Source organism: Plutella xylostella, chromosome 5 (assembly GCF_932276165.1).
Source record: "Plutella xylostella chromosome 5, ilPluXylo3.1, whole genome shotgun sequence".
NCBI classification, from domain to species: Eukaryota; Metazoa; Arthropoda; class Insecta; order Lepidoptera; family Plutellidae; genus Plutella; species Plutella xylostella.
The window spans coordinates 2578805-2595982 of record NC_063985.1 but is presented as its reverse complement, the minus strand read 5'-3'; the positions used below and the strand labels follow the sequence as shown (position 1 = coordinate 2595982).

Here is a 17178-nt window from a genome sequence, read left to right as displayed (position 1 = left end):
TCGTATTGAAAATGGAACCTACTGCCTACTTCGCAAGAAAATTTGAACATTTTCTCTTATCAGTAGAATACCATAATATCGGCGATTGTTTTAGAAATGCTTACAAATTCAAATAACCCGCCTCGGCTTTGCTGAGTAAAAAGTATGTAGCTAGGAATAAACCACATTAATACTAGGTACCTACGGATTATGGCGATCATTATAACTAGACTAGACATACCGGAATTCCGACATAACAAGCCAGGTTCCCGTCAGGCTAGCTTCGACTTATTATTAGTAAGCACCTAAACCAGCATTGCCCTTCGGCATAAAAAGAAGCGTTCGTAGTCGAACGAGCTTCAGTGATCGCAACTGATCACTGAGATTAAGCAACACATGGCACGGTCAGCCTTTAGATGGGTGACCTTTTCAAGTGGTTCTTTTCTGGACGCTTTCGTGCTTCGGACGGCACGTTAGCCGTGGGTCCCGGTTGCTGCTTCGGCAGCAGTTGTTAAGCCTAGTCAGAGTCTGTTAGAGGCCTTCGGGCGGCTTGAAAACATCTGACAGTTGGGTTGCTCACTTACCCGACAACTCTCTCAGCACAAGCTTGCTTGTGTTGTGGTCCACCAACCCGCACTAGGCCAGTGGACTAGGCCTAAAACCCTAAGCATTTTGGGTCGTGATGATGATGATAATAAAAAAATATATCAATTAAATCATTAAAAAAAAATATGGTACCACCTTCGACTTAAAATGGTAATTCACACCTTATTTTTAGCTACCTTTCTTCCCATCCTTTAGAGGTGGAGTTTATTTTTGAGGTTAAATTGGACCACCCCTGAGGTAAACCCAATAAGTACACAAGTGTTAGCACATGCAAAGTATTTTTGTTTAGGTATTTATTTTCTTTACCGTTGCAACTTGCACCTCTGTGCAGGCACTTCACAGAGTTGCAATAGAGAGGTTACAGAGGTTTAAAATAGCACTATGGCACAGACAAGTAACTTAGCTTCCATTATTAATATTATTATATTATAAAGAATGTTGCAAAAAGGGCATAACCAGAGGCGCGAGCATAGGATTCGATACTATTTTCGAATCTACACGAAGGGTCGCTTTTACCAAACGCTAAACGTATTTAAATCAAATTTTAAATACATTTTGTACTAACTGACAGACGTATGACAGGCTACTAAATACGTTTAGCGTTTGGTGAAATTCCACCTAACATTGAAAAAACAAATGCCACTTTTGGAACTAACAAATTTGCCTTACATTTTGACAGTGACATTTGACGATACGCAACCAATACGCAACGTAAACGGAGGTTTCGAATCCTGTGCTCGGGCAACAGGAAATAAAATGAAAATGACACTTTCGTGAAAAAAATTTTTGTTTCGGCTGACTATAAGGTGAAACGTGATATATGATTATTAATGGTTATGTTTTGTTAGTTTTGTCTGTTTACGTTTAGTTAGTGTGAAAGAGGTAGGTAGATACCTACATTTTGATTAGTTTTTAAATCAATTATTCATCGTATCGAATTAAAATTATATACATCGTTTTTTAAATTAAATATTAATCCTAAACGATACCATATTTTATTTTATGAGTAGGTATAATTGAATTTTCATGTATTTTCTATAATTCATTTTAAATATATAATCGGTTTACCGCTCCGGAAAATTAAAGAATATTCTTTTATGGGTTCTCTGTATATTGAAAAAATAAAGTAGAAAAATGTTGAGTATTTTATATTATCATATTAGTTGGTATTAGTTAATTTGGTACCATTGTACAGGTGTCCAGAGGGCCTTAGGTATATATATATATCGTTTTGGAACTAACAAATTTCACGAAACACCGGTATTTTTTTCCGAGCCCAAGTAATTTTTGAGATTGATTTAGAATTTTTGAGAAAGCAGGCAGAGCTATCGCCGCCACTTGAAAGAAAACCATAACTTTTGTTTGAAAGCGTTTTACCCAAAACTGCCACGTTCTTTCCTAAGTTTGGAACAATCCCACATATAGATGTATCAGGGAGCCGACTGATAGCCAGCCAGCTTCTAGCTTAAAACCTCTTGAAGCGTGTCCTTATGCTCTCACAACTTGTGATGTTCATCCGTTAAATTTTTTTTATTCATTTATTTTGGACGAGGCAGGAAGCGCTGCAGTTACAGCGCCGGCTCGCTGCCGCGTCTTGCTGCTTCCCGTGCCGGCTTCAGGTAAATAGAACGCTCTGGTGTTGTGAGATTATTGTTCTTATATAATGAGTTGATGATTTCACGATGCCTAACAAAAAGGAACAAGATTGTTTATTTCTAAGGTTTCTACATAAACCTTCTGAGACTACGGTGGTGTGTGGGTGTGCAATATAATTATCATCCAGTTTTACTGAATTACATTATTGTATTCTAATTAGAATAAGACATAATTAAATGTAACTATGTCACTCTATAGTGAGCCTGAAACTTGCGATGCTCGTTAAAAAAAACTATGTCCAACAGTGGATAATCGACTCTCAAAAATGACGATACCATAACACTATTAACAACCAAAACTATCCGCAAAAATCCTCTCAAATCCAATAATACCAGTACGCACGGCAGGAGATGCTGGTGATCACGCCGCCCGGCGACTACGTGGGGCGCGTCCAGCAGCAGTGCTCGTGGCTGGCGCCGGCGTACCTGGTGCGGGACGCCGCCGACCAGGTCCTGTACGTGGTGGAGGGGCCCGCGCAGTTCCAGCGGAGCGCGTTGGTGCAGTCCGAGTTTAAGGTTAGTAAGGTTTTATAAACTACGTCATACATTTATATTCTAGCTGTTCCCGCGAGCTTCGCTTCGCCTTAAAAAGTTTTCCCGTGGGAATTCCGGGATAAAAAGTACCCTATGTTCTTTCCCAGTGTCTATACCATATGTATACCAAATTTCATTCAAATCCGTTCAGTAGTTTTGGCGTGAAAGAGTAACAGACAGACAGACAGACAGACACAGTTGTGTTTTAAAGGACATGAGCACAGTGTCCATACTGTCCATAGTACAGGCACAGTGGAGTAGCGCGGGCTATAATAATACTGTACCGTAGGAACTATTTCTGTATAGAACCCTAAAAACAGTAAGTAGAAACGCAGAACAAATTCATAAACTACAAAAAGGCAGGTTTGCAGTCGCTACCATGACACTTCCAACACACACTCCTCAAATAGTGTATTAAATGTCACAGACATGTTAAAGTCAATCGTTATTTTTCAAACCATCTTGATCGTGGCTTTGGCAAAACCGAACTATGGAAGAGGAGTTATCGTTGCAGAGAGTTGCCCAACTGGAATGGTGAAGGAATTGGGGAGGTGCGTGTGGCCTGACTCTGACAGATTATGGAAAGGCAATGCCTATGAACCAGGCAATAGCGTTGGGGATGTTGATCGTTGCCCAACTGGAATGGTAAGGTATTGTATTGAACGGTGGTGCGAGTGCGTTAACAAATTTTGGAAAAGCAATGCCGTTGAACCAGGCATTGGGGATTTTCCATCTCGCCGAGGGAATTTTTCTGCGGGCCGTTGCCCAAGAGGAATGGTGAGGGTATTGCATAAGTGTGTGTACCCTGACAGATTGAAAATCATGATCAATGGCTAAATTGTCACTAAGGGCGATTACCTATTGCTGTGGATTGTGTGGTTCCTGACAAAAAAAACACTTAAGACACATAGATCTGAGACCAATTATTGTCATGATTATATTATACAATAAATTCGTGATTGTGATGATTTTTTTTCATTGTTATTCTATGTTTTTATGTTTAAATAAGCTGTTTACCTGCTAGCTACGCTTCGACTTAAAAAGTTCCCGGAATTCCGGGATAAAAATAATAGGTCATTTACAGTGTAAACTCCATGTAACGTCACTCGATTTAACGACAAACTCTCTAAAGCGTCGAAATAAATCGGTTTGGGTTGGTTTAGCTTGTTTTCCATACTATGATACAGTCTACATAGCATTACACCCACTCTCGACGACAATTGAGTAATAAAGTTGCTGATTTTAGTTAAAACTACGCATCTGTGTACGTTTTTTTGTCGCTCTATTATCCTAGCCTGCAATAAACTCGATTGTGGGCATCCCGCATACCGAACTTTCTAAGAAATCCGTTCTTTTGTTTGCAAACTGGGATTGCTTGCACGTGTAGACTGATCTTGCTTGACCATGACTAATTCTCAATAAAAAAATCTCCTCTCTATTTAACGACAACTCTCTATAACGAAAGAAAGAAAGAAAGAAAGAAAAATTATTTATTTCTTACACACACAGAAACAACACATACTTACATTTAGAAGAAAAGGTTAAAAAGTAAATAAAAAAAATAAGTTATTAAAAGCATGAGTGTTGCTTCTCGGTGCTGAAATGGGTTCTAGTTCAGCTTGATGCTATGGCAGGTATGCTAAACCACACCATAGCGCTGGTTTTCAACTAGAACCCTTGGGTGAAGTCACGGACTGACTTGACTGACTGACACAAAAAAACATAACATAAAAAAAAAATAACAAACAGAATAAAAAACAGTAACATATACTTATATGCTTAAACAAAGCGTCTCGGTTGTCGCGTCGAAACCATAGAACTTAAAATTGGGTCAAAGGGGAACGGGCGGGGGAAGGGAGGGCAAGCGCGCCTCTGCCTCGCGGCGCGTCGAGCCTTTTTCAGTCTGAAAATGTCGCCCACGGCCGGAGCACGTCCGTGCGGCCAGCGCCCCACCCCCCGCGCCATAAAATGCACAGTCCCTTCAGTGTCGTTATATAGAGATTACACTGTATGTCCTTCTCCTAGTTCTTAGCTACTGTAAGCCTATTTTCTACTGTATTGCGGGTGGTGAATGGACAACGAAGTGGGAAATAAAAATATCAGATTGTTGTACAATTATGCCAAGGTGCCCAATTCTAAAACATTGGCTCTTTGTACAGTTGACCGCAAATCGAAAATGACCCTACCTGTTTTAGGTAGAAAACTAGTGTTTTAATTCTTTTTATATACCATTGTATGTATTATTTTAATTTTAATGTATAACTTTTTATGTAATTTGTGAACTATGAGTAACTGCCTGCAATAAACGTTTATTATATTATTATTATTATTATTATTTATTCATCAATATCCCGCCTCACACAGTATGTTCTAATTAAAATAGGTCTAAAATTAGTTGACAAATATTTCTGTCACCGCAGTTCATGCTATGGTGGTAGAAAGCTGGTATTAACCACAAAAAAAAACTTGTATATTACTTCAATGAGACTATCGATGAAGTCCTTAGAATTGTATATTAAGAGTGGATAAACCAAGATTTCTATCACCGTGTTTCACGCCACGGTGGTAGAAGGATGGTATTAGCCACAAAGAAAATTATACAGGGTGATTGGTAAGTCGATGTATTCCTTTAAATGGGTTGTAGTCGAAGGCATTTCCAGTCGATTGAACCCCATAATCCATTATCCGAAAGTCAACCATTTCTGAGTTATTTAAGTTTTTTTAAAGAATTTTGCCAAAATTTATGTTTATAACCAAAATATTTCAAAAACCAACGATTTTTTAAATACTTTTTTGATTGTTTTGCATTGGTGACACCTTAGTCAACTAATCATAATCATTAATTGCGTAATTTAGACACAGTGCTTCAAAATAGATTAAACATTAAGAAAATTTTAGGAAATATGAAAATAAAAAAACTAATTTAAAAAAGAATTTTATCTGACAATTTTTCAGGTACTACAGCTTAAAAACATAATCAATTATAAGCTTTAAAATGACATATTCTAATCTAAAATCGATTAAGGTGTGACCAAAATATAGCCAAAACAACCGCATAGGCGGGCAAATCTCAATAGGGAAACAAACAAGATTTTGTGTAAAAAGTATTGTAACTGGACTTATCCGAACCGTTTACTAATTATTGTGTTCCAATAGTGCGGTTCCTCAAATGCACAGATCTAGGATAAGGTTGTTTCACCGAAATAATGCTTGTCCGATAACACGGTTAGCCGATTGTAATTTTCAATTATGATTGGTAAAACAAAATAATTCTTCACAATCCGGTTCCATAAAACTACTGTTCGACGATGGTTAATTCGCCGAAAACATGATTGGCCTACTGGCCAATGCTACTGCACGTGACAATAGCACTGTTTGACAATAATTGTTTTAAATTCAACTTGTTCAAACACTCTGCCAAATATTTTAGCTGAAAAGTTTCACCGAATAGTGTTATAGGAGATGCAATTTGGTGGTTAAACAATTTGACAAACTGGGCAGTCGAAAAAGCATTCTATTGTTGAACCTATCGTCATAAAAAAGTACTTTCGGCTAACCGTGTTATCAGACAAGCATTATTTCGGTGAAGCAACCTTGTAGTCGATCTATGCCTTTGAGGAACCGCGCTATTGGAGAACAATAATTAGCAAACGGTTCGGAGCTCTAAAAAGTCCAGTTATAAGACATTTTACCTTAAAATTTAAACAAAATGTAGTTCGTTTCCCTACTGAAATGTGTCCGCCTATGCGGTTGTTTTGGCTATATCTTGGTCATACCTTAACCGATTTTAGATTGAAATGTGTCATTTTAAAGCTAATAAATTGATTATGTTTTTAAGCTGTAGTGCCTGAAAAATTGTCGGATAAAATTCTTTTTTCAATTAGCTTTTTTGTTTTCATCTTTCGTAAAATTTTCTTAATGTTTCATCTATTTTGAACCACTGTGTCTAAATTAAGTTAAATATTACGCAATTAATGATTATAATCAAAACAATCAAAAAAGTATTTAAAAAATCGTTGGTTTTTGAAATATTTTGCTTTTAAACATAAATTTTGGCAAAATTCTTAAAAAAACTTAACACTTAAATAACTCAGAAATGGTTGACTTTCGGATAATGCATTATGGGGTTCAATCGACTGGAAATGCCTTCGACTACAACCCATTTAAAGGAATACATCGACTTTCCAATCACCCTGTATACTACTTAAATGAGACCATTGATTAAGTCTTTAGAATTGTATGGTTGAATTACACAAGGTATTGCAAGGAAATTATATTAAGAGTGGGGAAACCAAGATTTCTATCACCGTGTTTCACGCCGCGGTGGTAGAAAGCTGGTATTAACCACAAATAAACTTCTATATTACTTCAATGGGATAGCTGGTTGAACGTTAAGGTCGTGTAATCAAAGGACGTTGATAGCCTAGCATCTACAAAGTATTCGAAGCGTAATTTAAAAACCACCGCCCGTTCTGATGGGGCTCCATAAGAAATAAAAACGATAAATAAAATAATAAAAAAGTTTTAACCCGCTAGAATCCACCCGGGTTTTGCCTTTGCAATCCTACACCCAGCAGCGGGCGTCAGAAGGCTGATGCCGTTGAAGATTTATTTATTTATTTATGGATCACCAACAGATGGTACACATTACATTAAAAAACAGCTTAATTAATTTAACAATAGATGTTTCAGGTCAGGTGACCATCCACTTATAGGTAACCACAGCTTACAAAGATAGCAACATGAAATAATATAAAATATGAAAACAAAGATTAGTTAAGTAGGTACAACTAATTAGTTAAGGTTGGTTAGTTTACAGTTTAATAATTATTAAATATGTTTATCCAAATTTGTGAAATAGGTGATTAGTTTTCGTTTAAACGCATGCAAATGTTCACTAAAAATATCAAAATTACAGTTTTTTGGAAACGAGTTATACATTTTTATCATCCTGGTTATAGGGCTGTTCATACCGAGATTGGTCTTGTGTGGTTTCTCCTTGAACAGTTTGTAGACATGAGCTCTAGCCATTTTAAAAGGAATGTTTAAATTTATGCTACTTAACAAAGGTGGACAATCAAGCTGATTATTTAATAGCTTAAAAAAGAAAGACATGTCTAGTAATTTTCTTCTATTGTTAAGAGAAAGTATTTTAAAATAATTCAGTCTACTGGAGTAAGACCTCAGAGTGCGTTTTTTATAAGAACAGAAGGTCAAATGATTTAAAAATCTTTTCTGTATGCGTTCAATCCTATTTTTATGTACATCATAAAAGGGAGACCATACCTGACAGCAATACTCAAGGGTTGACCTTACCAAGCTGTTATACAGGATGAGTTTAGTTTTCGGCTTAAAGTTCTTGCTGTTCCTTATAATAAATCCCATCATTCTAGAAGATTTTATAAGTATGTTATCGTATTGAGGCCTGAATGTCAACTTACTGTCAAAAATCACTCCAAGGTCCCTAATGATAGATACCTTTTCAAGTTTCACATTATTGATGTGGTAAGATGTTGGTAAAATATTCTGATTCCGTGAAAAAGATAAGCAGTAACACTTGCTGCTGTTTAGAAGCATTTTATTAAGTCGACACCAGTCCTGAAGCCGCACCAAGTCTTCTTGTATCAACTTGCTATCATGAATTGATTTAATAGGTCTTATAGTTTTAAGGTCATCTGCAAACAGATAGGCGTCGGTATGTTTAAAGCAATTTTGAATATCATTAATAAAAATTACGAACAGCAGTGGGCCAAGGTGTGAACCCTGTGGTACTCCCGAAAACTGCTTAAAATTTGATGACTTATATCCATTAACTACAACGAAGCAAGATCGATCCCTTAAATATGTCTCAAACCATTTCAACATGGGTCCATCCACGCCAAACACTGTACACATTTTATGAAGGAGGATACTATGTTGCACAGTATCAAAAGCCTTAGAAAAATCTGTGTATACAGCATCTACCTGAGTGCGATTGTCAACATTTGAATTAATATTTTCACAAAAAGTTACCAGATTAGTGCTGCACGACCTTCTCTGAAGGAACCCATGTTGCTTGTCTGTTAGCTGACCTTTAACCAGGTTATATAATTGGTAATACACAATTTTTTCAAATAGTTTGGGAAAAACCGAAAGTATTACTATAGGCCTATATTTTGAGACGTCAGTTTTTAAACCTTCTTTAAAGACTGGTACTATTTTACCTATTTTCCAGTATGATGGAAACACCCCACTTATAAGAGACTTATTAAATATAATTTTCAATGGAAGAGACAGTTGAGCTGCACATCTCACCGCAAATCCAAAGATAAATGAAAATCCTAAGGAAATTCCTCAGTATCCGCTCAACGAACATATAACGGCCAACCTGGACTGCTGGACGGGGCCAGGACTGACGATCGGAGCTCCGGATGGCTTGTGACTCGCTGATGGCTCCAGTCACCAACGACACCTCCTGGAATCGCGAGAAACAGCCTTGGGTCAAGGAGGGGTCGGGTAAGGACAGTGAAGGCCTAGCTAACATGTCTCAAGCGACGTGTCTTGAATGGCCACTGGGTATTTCTAACCTAAAACCTACTGTCAATCACCAATCCAAACGATTATGAGAAAGTTAGATCTTGTCTCAAAGGCAGTAGCTTTGCTGTTTAAACGCAACACTTGCAAAATAACCTAATCGACACGTGGAAGGTCATGGTGCTTACCTTGGAGTTGGGGTCAGGTGAGTCGCGTCTGGCAATCACACGCTTCACCGGGCAGGGATGACAGCGCTGCAAAAAAAAGGAACGCGGGAGTTAGACGTTGCTACGTGTAGAAATGAAGACAAGGCAGATGGCTTTTCGAAATTCAAAGCCATCGGAAATCGAATAACAACGAAATGCTAGTATACTCACTCGGCAATTCTGGTTAGATACACGTGGTGTGACGTTGCGTGGGTATCTGTGGCACGTATCTGGTAACGGGAAATATGAAACAAGGAACTTGGTAGCAATACGGCCTGCGCCACGCGGACTAGCACAAAATCACAAACCCAAACTCGAGACGTTCTGACAAAGAAAAAATCGCCTCTTCTTGAAAGTTCCGAAAAGCCGTCACCGGGGATACCAGCTCATCGTGGGATACCAGCTCACAAAACTACTCTGTGGCCAGTCAACACGATCATTGTTCTGAGCGTCATATCGCCACTGACCACTGTCACCACTGACTGTTCAACGCTGGGCTGCCTTCAGCTTTCAGAAATCCGAGGACGATCTAGCACGTAGATCTTTGACAGCTGATACTTGACGAGACTACATCTACGAATGTTTATTGTAAACAACAAACAAAAGTTAAGTTACAAAAATAATGGTGTTACACTACCTCGTAAGTAACAAATCTTGTAAGTAACCATTTTTTGATCCGTCTTTTTATTATCTACCTATACTAATTGGATGATAATATACAGGGTGATTGGAAAGTCGATGTATTCCTTTAAATGGGTTGTAGACGAAGGCATTTCCAGTCGATTGAACCCCATAATGCATTATCCGAAAGTCAACCATTTCTGAGTTATTAAAGTTTTAAGTTTTTTCTGAATTTTGCCAAAATTTATGTTTAAAAGCAAAATATTTCAAAAACTATCAATTTTTTAGAAAGAAAGAAAGAAAATACATTTATTTCACACACACACGGAAACAACACAAAAAATAAATAATAAAACAAATAATAAAAAAAGGTAAAGTAAAATGAGCAAGGGTGTTGCTTCCCGGTGCAGAAACGGGTTCTAGCTCAGCTTTTAAATACTTTTTTGATTGTTTTGCATTGATAACTGCCATGTACCATGATAGCATAAGAATTGCGACTGGCCTGCGAGCCAGTAATAAACGAGTTACCAAGTTAACCGGTCGTATCATTTGCTCCGTCTATTACACTGGCGAACGAGTGTGTGATTACCCGCGTTATAAAATATTAACAGTTATGTCTTTTTTGGGAAATATTTCCGTTTTCGACCATAAATCCGGCGAGTGGTCGATATTTAAAGGTCGATTAACGCAGTTTTTCAAAATAAATGATGTAAAAGTTGCAAATAAAAGTGCAGTGTTGATAACGCACCTATCGGATGAAACCTACAGGTTATTACGTAACCTAGTTTATCCAAAGGACATAGACGGTTTGAGTTACGACGACCTAGTTCAAGTACTCGATGCTCATTTTAAACCCAAGCAGTGCTCATTCGCGGATAAGGCCAAGTTCTACGGGGCCACAAGGAACCCAGGTGAATCCCTCGGAGAATGGGCGGCACGTCTCAGGGGCCTAGCGAGCTTCTGTAACTTCGGTACCGCCCTGGAGTCAACGCTTCTGGATCGCTTCGTTCTCGGACTGGGAATGGGGCCAGAACGTGATAGGCTCTTCGAGCAAGATTCATCGGACTTGACGTTCGCGAAGGCGCTGGAGATCGCGGAACGGGCAGAGTGTGCTAGAGAGGCAAAGGCGTTGGTGACCAATGGAGCCGGCGTGGTGATCCAGCAGGAGCCGGTATACCGCGTGGCGAGCGAGCGCGGGGGCGCGCCCCGCCGCCCGCCGCCGCGCGCCGCCCCTGCAGCCGCCGCCCCCGGGGACCAGCGCGACCAACATGTCTCTCGATGTTCTGTGTGTGGGTTGAAAAACCATAGTGAACTAAAGTGCCGATTTAAGTCATTTAAGTGCCAAAAATGTGGAGTGAAAGGTCACTTGCGTAAAATGTGCAAATTACGGGTAAATAACATAGAAACCGAGGAGAATGATTCTACCTGTGAGGACTGTAAGGAATGCAGCTTATTTAACATGAGGTATGAGAATTATGAACCCATAACTTTACCTGTTAAAATAAATAATGAACAATATTGCATGGAAATAGATTCTGGTTCTGGTATTTCGGTCATGTCACATAGTTTTTACAGTGAAAACTTTGAGGGAAATAACTTAAACCCATGCTCAATTAGAATGTGTTTTTACAATGGTCACAAACTTACCCCACTTGGATATTTTTGTCAAACTGTTACGTATAATAATATGTCAAAACCAATCAAATTCTATGTCATTGAAAATGGAGGCCCCCCACTTTTAGGTAGGGATTTTATGGCAAAATTTGGTGTAAGTTTTATATCAATTAATAACAATAACATCATTGTAAACCAGTCTGATAATGAAATTCATAAATTTATGACCGCATATCCTGGCTTGTGGAGCGACGGCTTAGGTAAATTTAGCCAATTTCAAATAAAGCTACGCTTAAAAGAAAATTCAGAACCAAAATTTTTCAAAGCTCGTTCTGTGCCATTTGCACTTAAAGATAAAGTCGACCAAGAATTAGAACGGTTAACCGACCTAGGTATATTAGTACCTACGAACTATTCCGACTACGCCACTCCTATTGTTCCGGTATTAAAAGATAACGGTAAGGTACGAATCGCCGGGGATTACTCGCTGACATTAAATAAAGATATGTATATCGACAAATACCCGATGCCGCGCATAGAGGAGGTGTTTGCCAAAGTAGGTGGGGGAGAAAGCTATACTAAAATTGATCTCAGCAATGCCTATAATCAATTTGAAATAGAAGAGGACTCTCAATCTCTTACCACCATAAATACGCCCCGCGGACTCTTTAAATATACACGGTTAGTGTACGGACTGGCGAATGCCCCCGCGATCTTCCAGCGAACAATGGAAACATTGCTGGCCGGAGTAGAGGGAGTCAGCTGTTGGCTCGATGACGTATGTGTAACGGGACCTACTAGGGAAATACATTTACAGAGGTTACGACAGGTATTAGAAAGGCTAAACAATGCTGGGTTAAAATTACAAAAAGATAAGTGTGAATTTTTTAAACCCAGCGTCACATACCTCGGTTACGTTATCGATAAAAATGGAATCAGAACGTGCCCTAAGAAAGTTGCAGCCATTATGGAGTCCCCAGCGCCTAAATCTGTAACGGAAGTAAAACGCTTTCTAGGTATAATAAATTACTATCGTAATTTTATACCTGGAGCGTCAACAATACTGAGTCCGTTGCAAAATTTATTGCGTAAAGACGCGCCGTGGACTTGGTCTGACCGCGAGGAGCAAGCGTTCCAGCGCATTAAGCGGGAGCTGGCTTCAGACAGAGTGCTGACTCACTTCGACCCGGAGGCGCGGCTAACGCTGTGCGTAGACGCGAGTCCCACGGGCCTCGGCGCCTACCTTGCGCAGGGGGAGGAGGGCCACGAGCGCCCGCTCGCTTTCGCTTCCAGGTCACTGTCAGCAAGTGAACGTAATTACAGTCAGATTAACAAGGAAGCTGCTGCCATTATATTCGGTGTGAAACATTTCCACCAATATTTATATGGTCGAGAAATCCCTTTTATTTTGAAAACAGACCACAGGCCACTCTTAGCTATATTTGGCAAGAAAAACGGTGTCCCGGTAATGACGGCGTCACGACTCCAGCGTTACGCAATATTTTTGAGTGCGTATAATTACGACATTCAGTATATAGCCGGCGATAGGAATTCCGTCGCCGATTACTTTTCTAGAATGCCCGTGAGTGACAGTTTTGTTGAGCCGGAAGAATGCGCAGGAAGATCATTAATAAACTTTATTGTTAATGAGACATTGCCTATATCTTTTCATGATATAAAAAAAGCCACAGCTTCTGATGCAACTCTGAAAACAGTTATAAAATATTTATTAATTGGATGGCCTAAAAAAGTAAAATGTAAAAATATTTTACCATATTTCAACTGCAAAAATGATTTAGAAATTGATAACGGTTGTCTAATGCGAGGTCACAGAATAATTATCCCGCAAGTTTATAGAACTCGGATGATCCACGAGCTGCATAAAGGTCATTTAGGCGTGGTTAAAACCAAGAGCTTAGCGCGTACAAAGATGTGGTGGCCCGGCATCGACGGCGACATACAGCGCAGCGTGCTGGCCTGCAGCACGTGCAGCGCGCTGCGCCCCGCGCCCCCCGCCGCGCCGCCCGCGCCCTGGCCGCGCGACCCCGCGCCCTGGACCCGTCTGCACATTGACTACATGCAGTTCGCTCAGAGATTCTACCTCATTGTTGTAGACAGCCATAGCAAATGGGTTGAATGTTTACACATGTGTAATTTGTCCACGAAGTCTCTAATTCAGAGATTAAAATTACTATTTTATACGTTCGGGATTCCCCATGTCATCGTATCAGATAACGATCCTAAGATATCCAATGAGGAGTTTACCTACTTTTGTTTATCGAACGGGATCAAGCATATAACTTCCCCCATCTATCACCCATGCAGTAACGGCCAGGCTGAGAACTCGGTAAAGACGTGTAAAAAAATGTTAAAATGCATATTTGAAACTAATATGAATGCTTCACTTGAGCAAGTGAATGAGAAGTTGTCCAGCTACCTGTTTGAATTTCGCAACAGCGTGCACTGTTCCACCGGTGAGTCACCGGCCAAGCTGATGTTCGGCCGCGAGTTACGCGGGAAACTCGACCTTATTATGCCACCTCAGAAACAAACAATAGTTCCGAACATAGATAAGGCCGACTGTAGACAATTTGATATTGGACAAAAGGTATTAGCGCGATATTTTGTATCAGGTAAGCCTAACTGGACATTAGGAAAAATTATTAATAAATTAGGTAGTAGAATGTATGTGGTAGAAATTAATGATATCGAATGCAGGAGGCATGCTGATCAGTTAAGACTTTACCATGAACCGATAGCAAGCTCGGAATGCTTGGTACCTTCCGCCAGCGCTCCACAAGTTCAGCCTCGTAACGACACATCATTATCGCCAGCATCAGTAAATCCTGAAATGGCCTTAGAGACATCGGGACCTCCAACAGCTCCGCCAAATTTAGATAATGAGTCATCAGTTGATGAGTTTCACGAATGTGACTCGGAGGTTGTTGCCGGCCCTAGATTAGAGTCGCCCGCGACGCCGTAGCGGTGCGGGGGGAGGACGCGCGGCCGCCGCACTCGCAGCTGAGGACAGCTGTCACTGACAATGTAACTGCGGAAAGTCAGAGTGCGGCCACTGCTGCACCTCATGGCCCCTATAATTTAAGGCCTAGAAATAAAGTTATTACCTATAAGTAAATTAAGTATTATTGGTTTATTGTTTACGTGTATATTTTATATTGTTGTCAGGTTCGAAGACTAATAAGGGAGGAGTGCCATGTACCATGATAGCATAAGAATTGCGACTGGCCTGCGAGCCAGTAATAAACGAGTTACCAAGTTAACCGGTCGTATCATTTGCTCCGTCTATTACAATAACACCTTAGCCAACTAATTATAATCTTTAATCCGCAATATTTAACTTAATTTAGACACAGTGCTTCAAAATACATGAAACATTAAGAAAATGTTACGAAAGGTGAAAACAAAAATGCTAATTTAAAAAAGAATTTTATCTGACAATTTTTCAGGCACTACAGCTTAGAAACATAGTCAATTTATAAGCTTTAAAATGACATATTCCAATCTAAATCGATTAAGGTATGATCAAGATATAGCAAAAACAACCGCATAGGCGGACAAATGTCAGTAGAGAAACAAACAAGATTTTGTTCAATTTTAAGGTAAAATGTCTTATAACTGGACTTTGTAGAGCTCCAAATCGTTAACTAATTATTTTTCTCCGATAGCGCGGTTCCTCAAAAGCACAGTTCGACTGCTCGGTTGCTTCACCGAAATAATGCTTGTCCGATAACATGGTTAGCCGAAAGTACTTTTCGATGACGATAGGTTCAACGATAGAATGCTTTTTCGACTGCACAGTTTGTCAAATTGTTTAACCACCAAATTGCATCTCCTATAATATTCGGTGAAACTTTTCAGCTAAAACATTTAGCACAGTGTTTGAACACGTTGAATTTAAAACAATAATTGTCAAACAGTGCTATTGTCACGTGCTACTGGTCAATCTTGTCCCCACCTATCGCGGCAGCCCCACTCGGTGACCGCTGGCTCTCGATCATTCGGCCACGGGCTACGGCATCGACTGCGCGTGACCCTACCTCACGGCAGTCCTCTAGGTGCCTAGCCCGCTCTAAAGTGTCGAATGACCTAGACATTACCAGTGGTATCGTGTGTGTGTCTTCCCCAATATTGGGTAAGTGTGATCAGACTTGCTTAGCTCATTTTAGGAACCTATTTGTGCTTTAAACGTTTACTTATTGTGTTTTAAACTGTTAATTTAAATGTGTCTAACTTAGCTTCCATTTTATTTTATTCGCTGCTTACGCCGCTTACGAGTTAGCAAATAGCTAACGTAACTACTTACTAACTGCGCACTTATAGCAGCCAAGATGGCGGACATGCAATTACGCATTATCATTTAGACTATTTTAGACATTCCATCATCATCAGCTTTTATATTTCTTTTATTTTAATTACGCTAGCTTGCCTAAATGCATTAACGTAGTTTTATCCAAATTATGCTGCAGCTAGTGTACCGCTTTCGGCCTTTCCTAATTGTTTCTATTTTTATTTAATTTATGTTAGGTATTCCGTTCTGGTTTCCACTGCCGCCTCAATCAAGCTAGATTAGGTACTCTGCTGTAGGTCTTGATGACGGTATGTGGAACCTAGACGATAACGGTGTACTGATGCGTTGGATTTCCATCTTTTCCAGGGTCCAAGGTCCACGCTTACATCCACGGTACGGTTTACCGACTACACGGATCTGCTACGTGGCTTCTACGGCTCGCCCTCTCCGTGCTGGTTCGGCAACCCCCTACCTCCGTGTTGCTGTCCACGCCGCGCAGCCGAGCTACACGCCACGCGCACGCAACGGCCACGTGACCTGCCTGCCTACCTACCTGGCCACTGGAGAAGAGGACTTCCACGCCGGTCGCGTTATCGGGATTCCACGCCGATACTCTTCGACTCAGGGGAGTCCCTATCCGTGCCAACTGAAAACTGACTGATCGTGTAGTGTAGGCCTAACCCACACGTTGACCTTTAAATAAATTTGTGTCAAGCTGAACCCTGGCTTCTCATTTCTCCTCTCCCGTTAGCTAGCCATTTTCCAAAGCGCGACACTGGCGCCCTCCACGTGGTTCTAACGGTCAGTCATTTCTTGGTTGGTAACGTAGCTTGTTTTGTGTGCGTGCAACTTGTAAAGACTTATTTTCATCAATTTATTTTATTCCCGCTTCACCTCGTAACTCATGTACTGTGTTCCTATTCTAGTGCTGTAGTAAATTAAAACTTTTGATATCGATAATATTTTCCTTTTAAAATATTGATTTGATTGATCTCTTTAATATTTATTGTTTTGTATTGGTATAACACAGTACAATAGTTGCATTTTTGTTTTCAGCTGCATCTTTTATGCTTTTGCTTATGTAATTTACTGTGTACTTGAGAAAAAACTGTCTACTTTAATTGATTTTGTAACAGAACGG

At 39.8% G+C, this 17178-nt stretch overlaps 1 protein-coding gene and 1 long non-coding RNA gene across 2 annotated transcripts; both read left to right on the top strand.

The window, feature by feature from the left end:
* Positions 1-10585: 10585 nt before the first annotated feature.
* On the top strand, positions 10586-14711 carry LOC125491384. Its single transcript, XM_048633197.1, has 4 exons — positions 10586-11988; positions 12823-13021; positions 13586-13878; positions 14563-14711. The coding sequence occupies exons 1-4, from the start codon at positions 10728-10730 to the stop codon at positions 14709-14711; spliced, it is 1902 nt and encodes a 633-aa protein (XP_048489154.1). The 5' UTR covers positions 10586-10727.
* A 1003-nt stretch (positions 14712-15714) lies between these two features.
* On the top strand, positions 15715-16757 carry LOC125491433. Its single transcript, XR_007268299.1, has 2 exons — positions 15715-15881; positions 16404-16757. It is a non-coding gene; the product is annotated as an uncharacterized LOC125491433 (long non-coding RNA).
* Positions 16758-17178: the final 421 nt, after the last annotated feature.

Excerpts from the sequence above, each read along its gene's own strand:
- LOC125491384 (XM_048633197.1), top strand. The coding sequence starts at position 10,728 with ATGTCTTTTTTGGGAAATATTTCCGTTTTCGACCATAAATCCGGCGAG. Across the intron at positions 13,022-13,585 it reads CCGCTCGCTTTCGCTTCCAG|AACTCGGATGATCCACGAGC; the intron begins GTCACTGTCAGC and ends GCAAGTTTATAG. Across the intron at positions 13,879-14,562 it reads GGTTGAATGTTTACACATGT|CATCAGTAAATCCTGAAATG; the intron begins GTAATTTGTCCA and ends CATTATCGCCAG.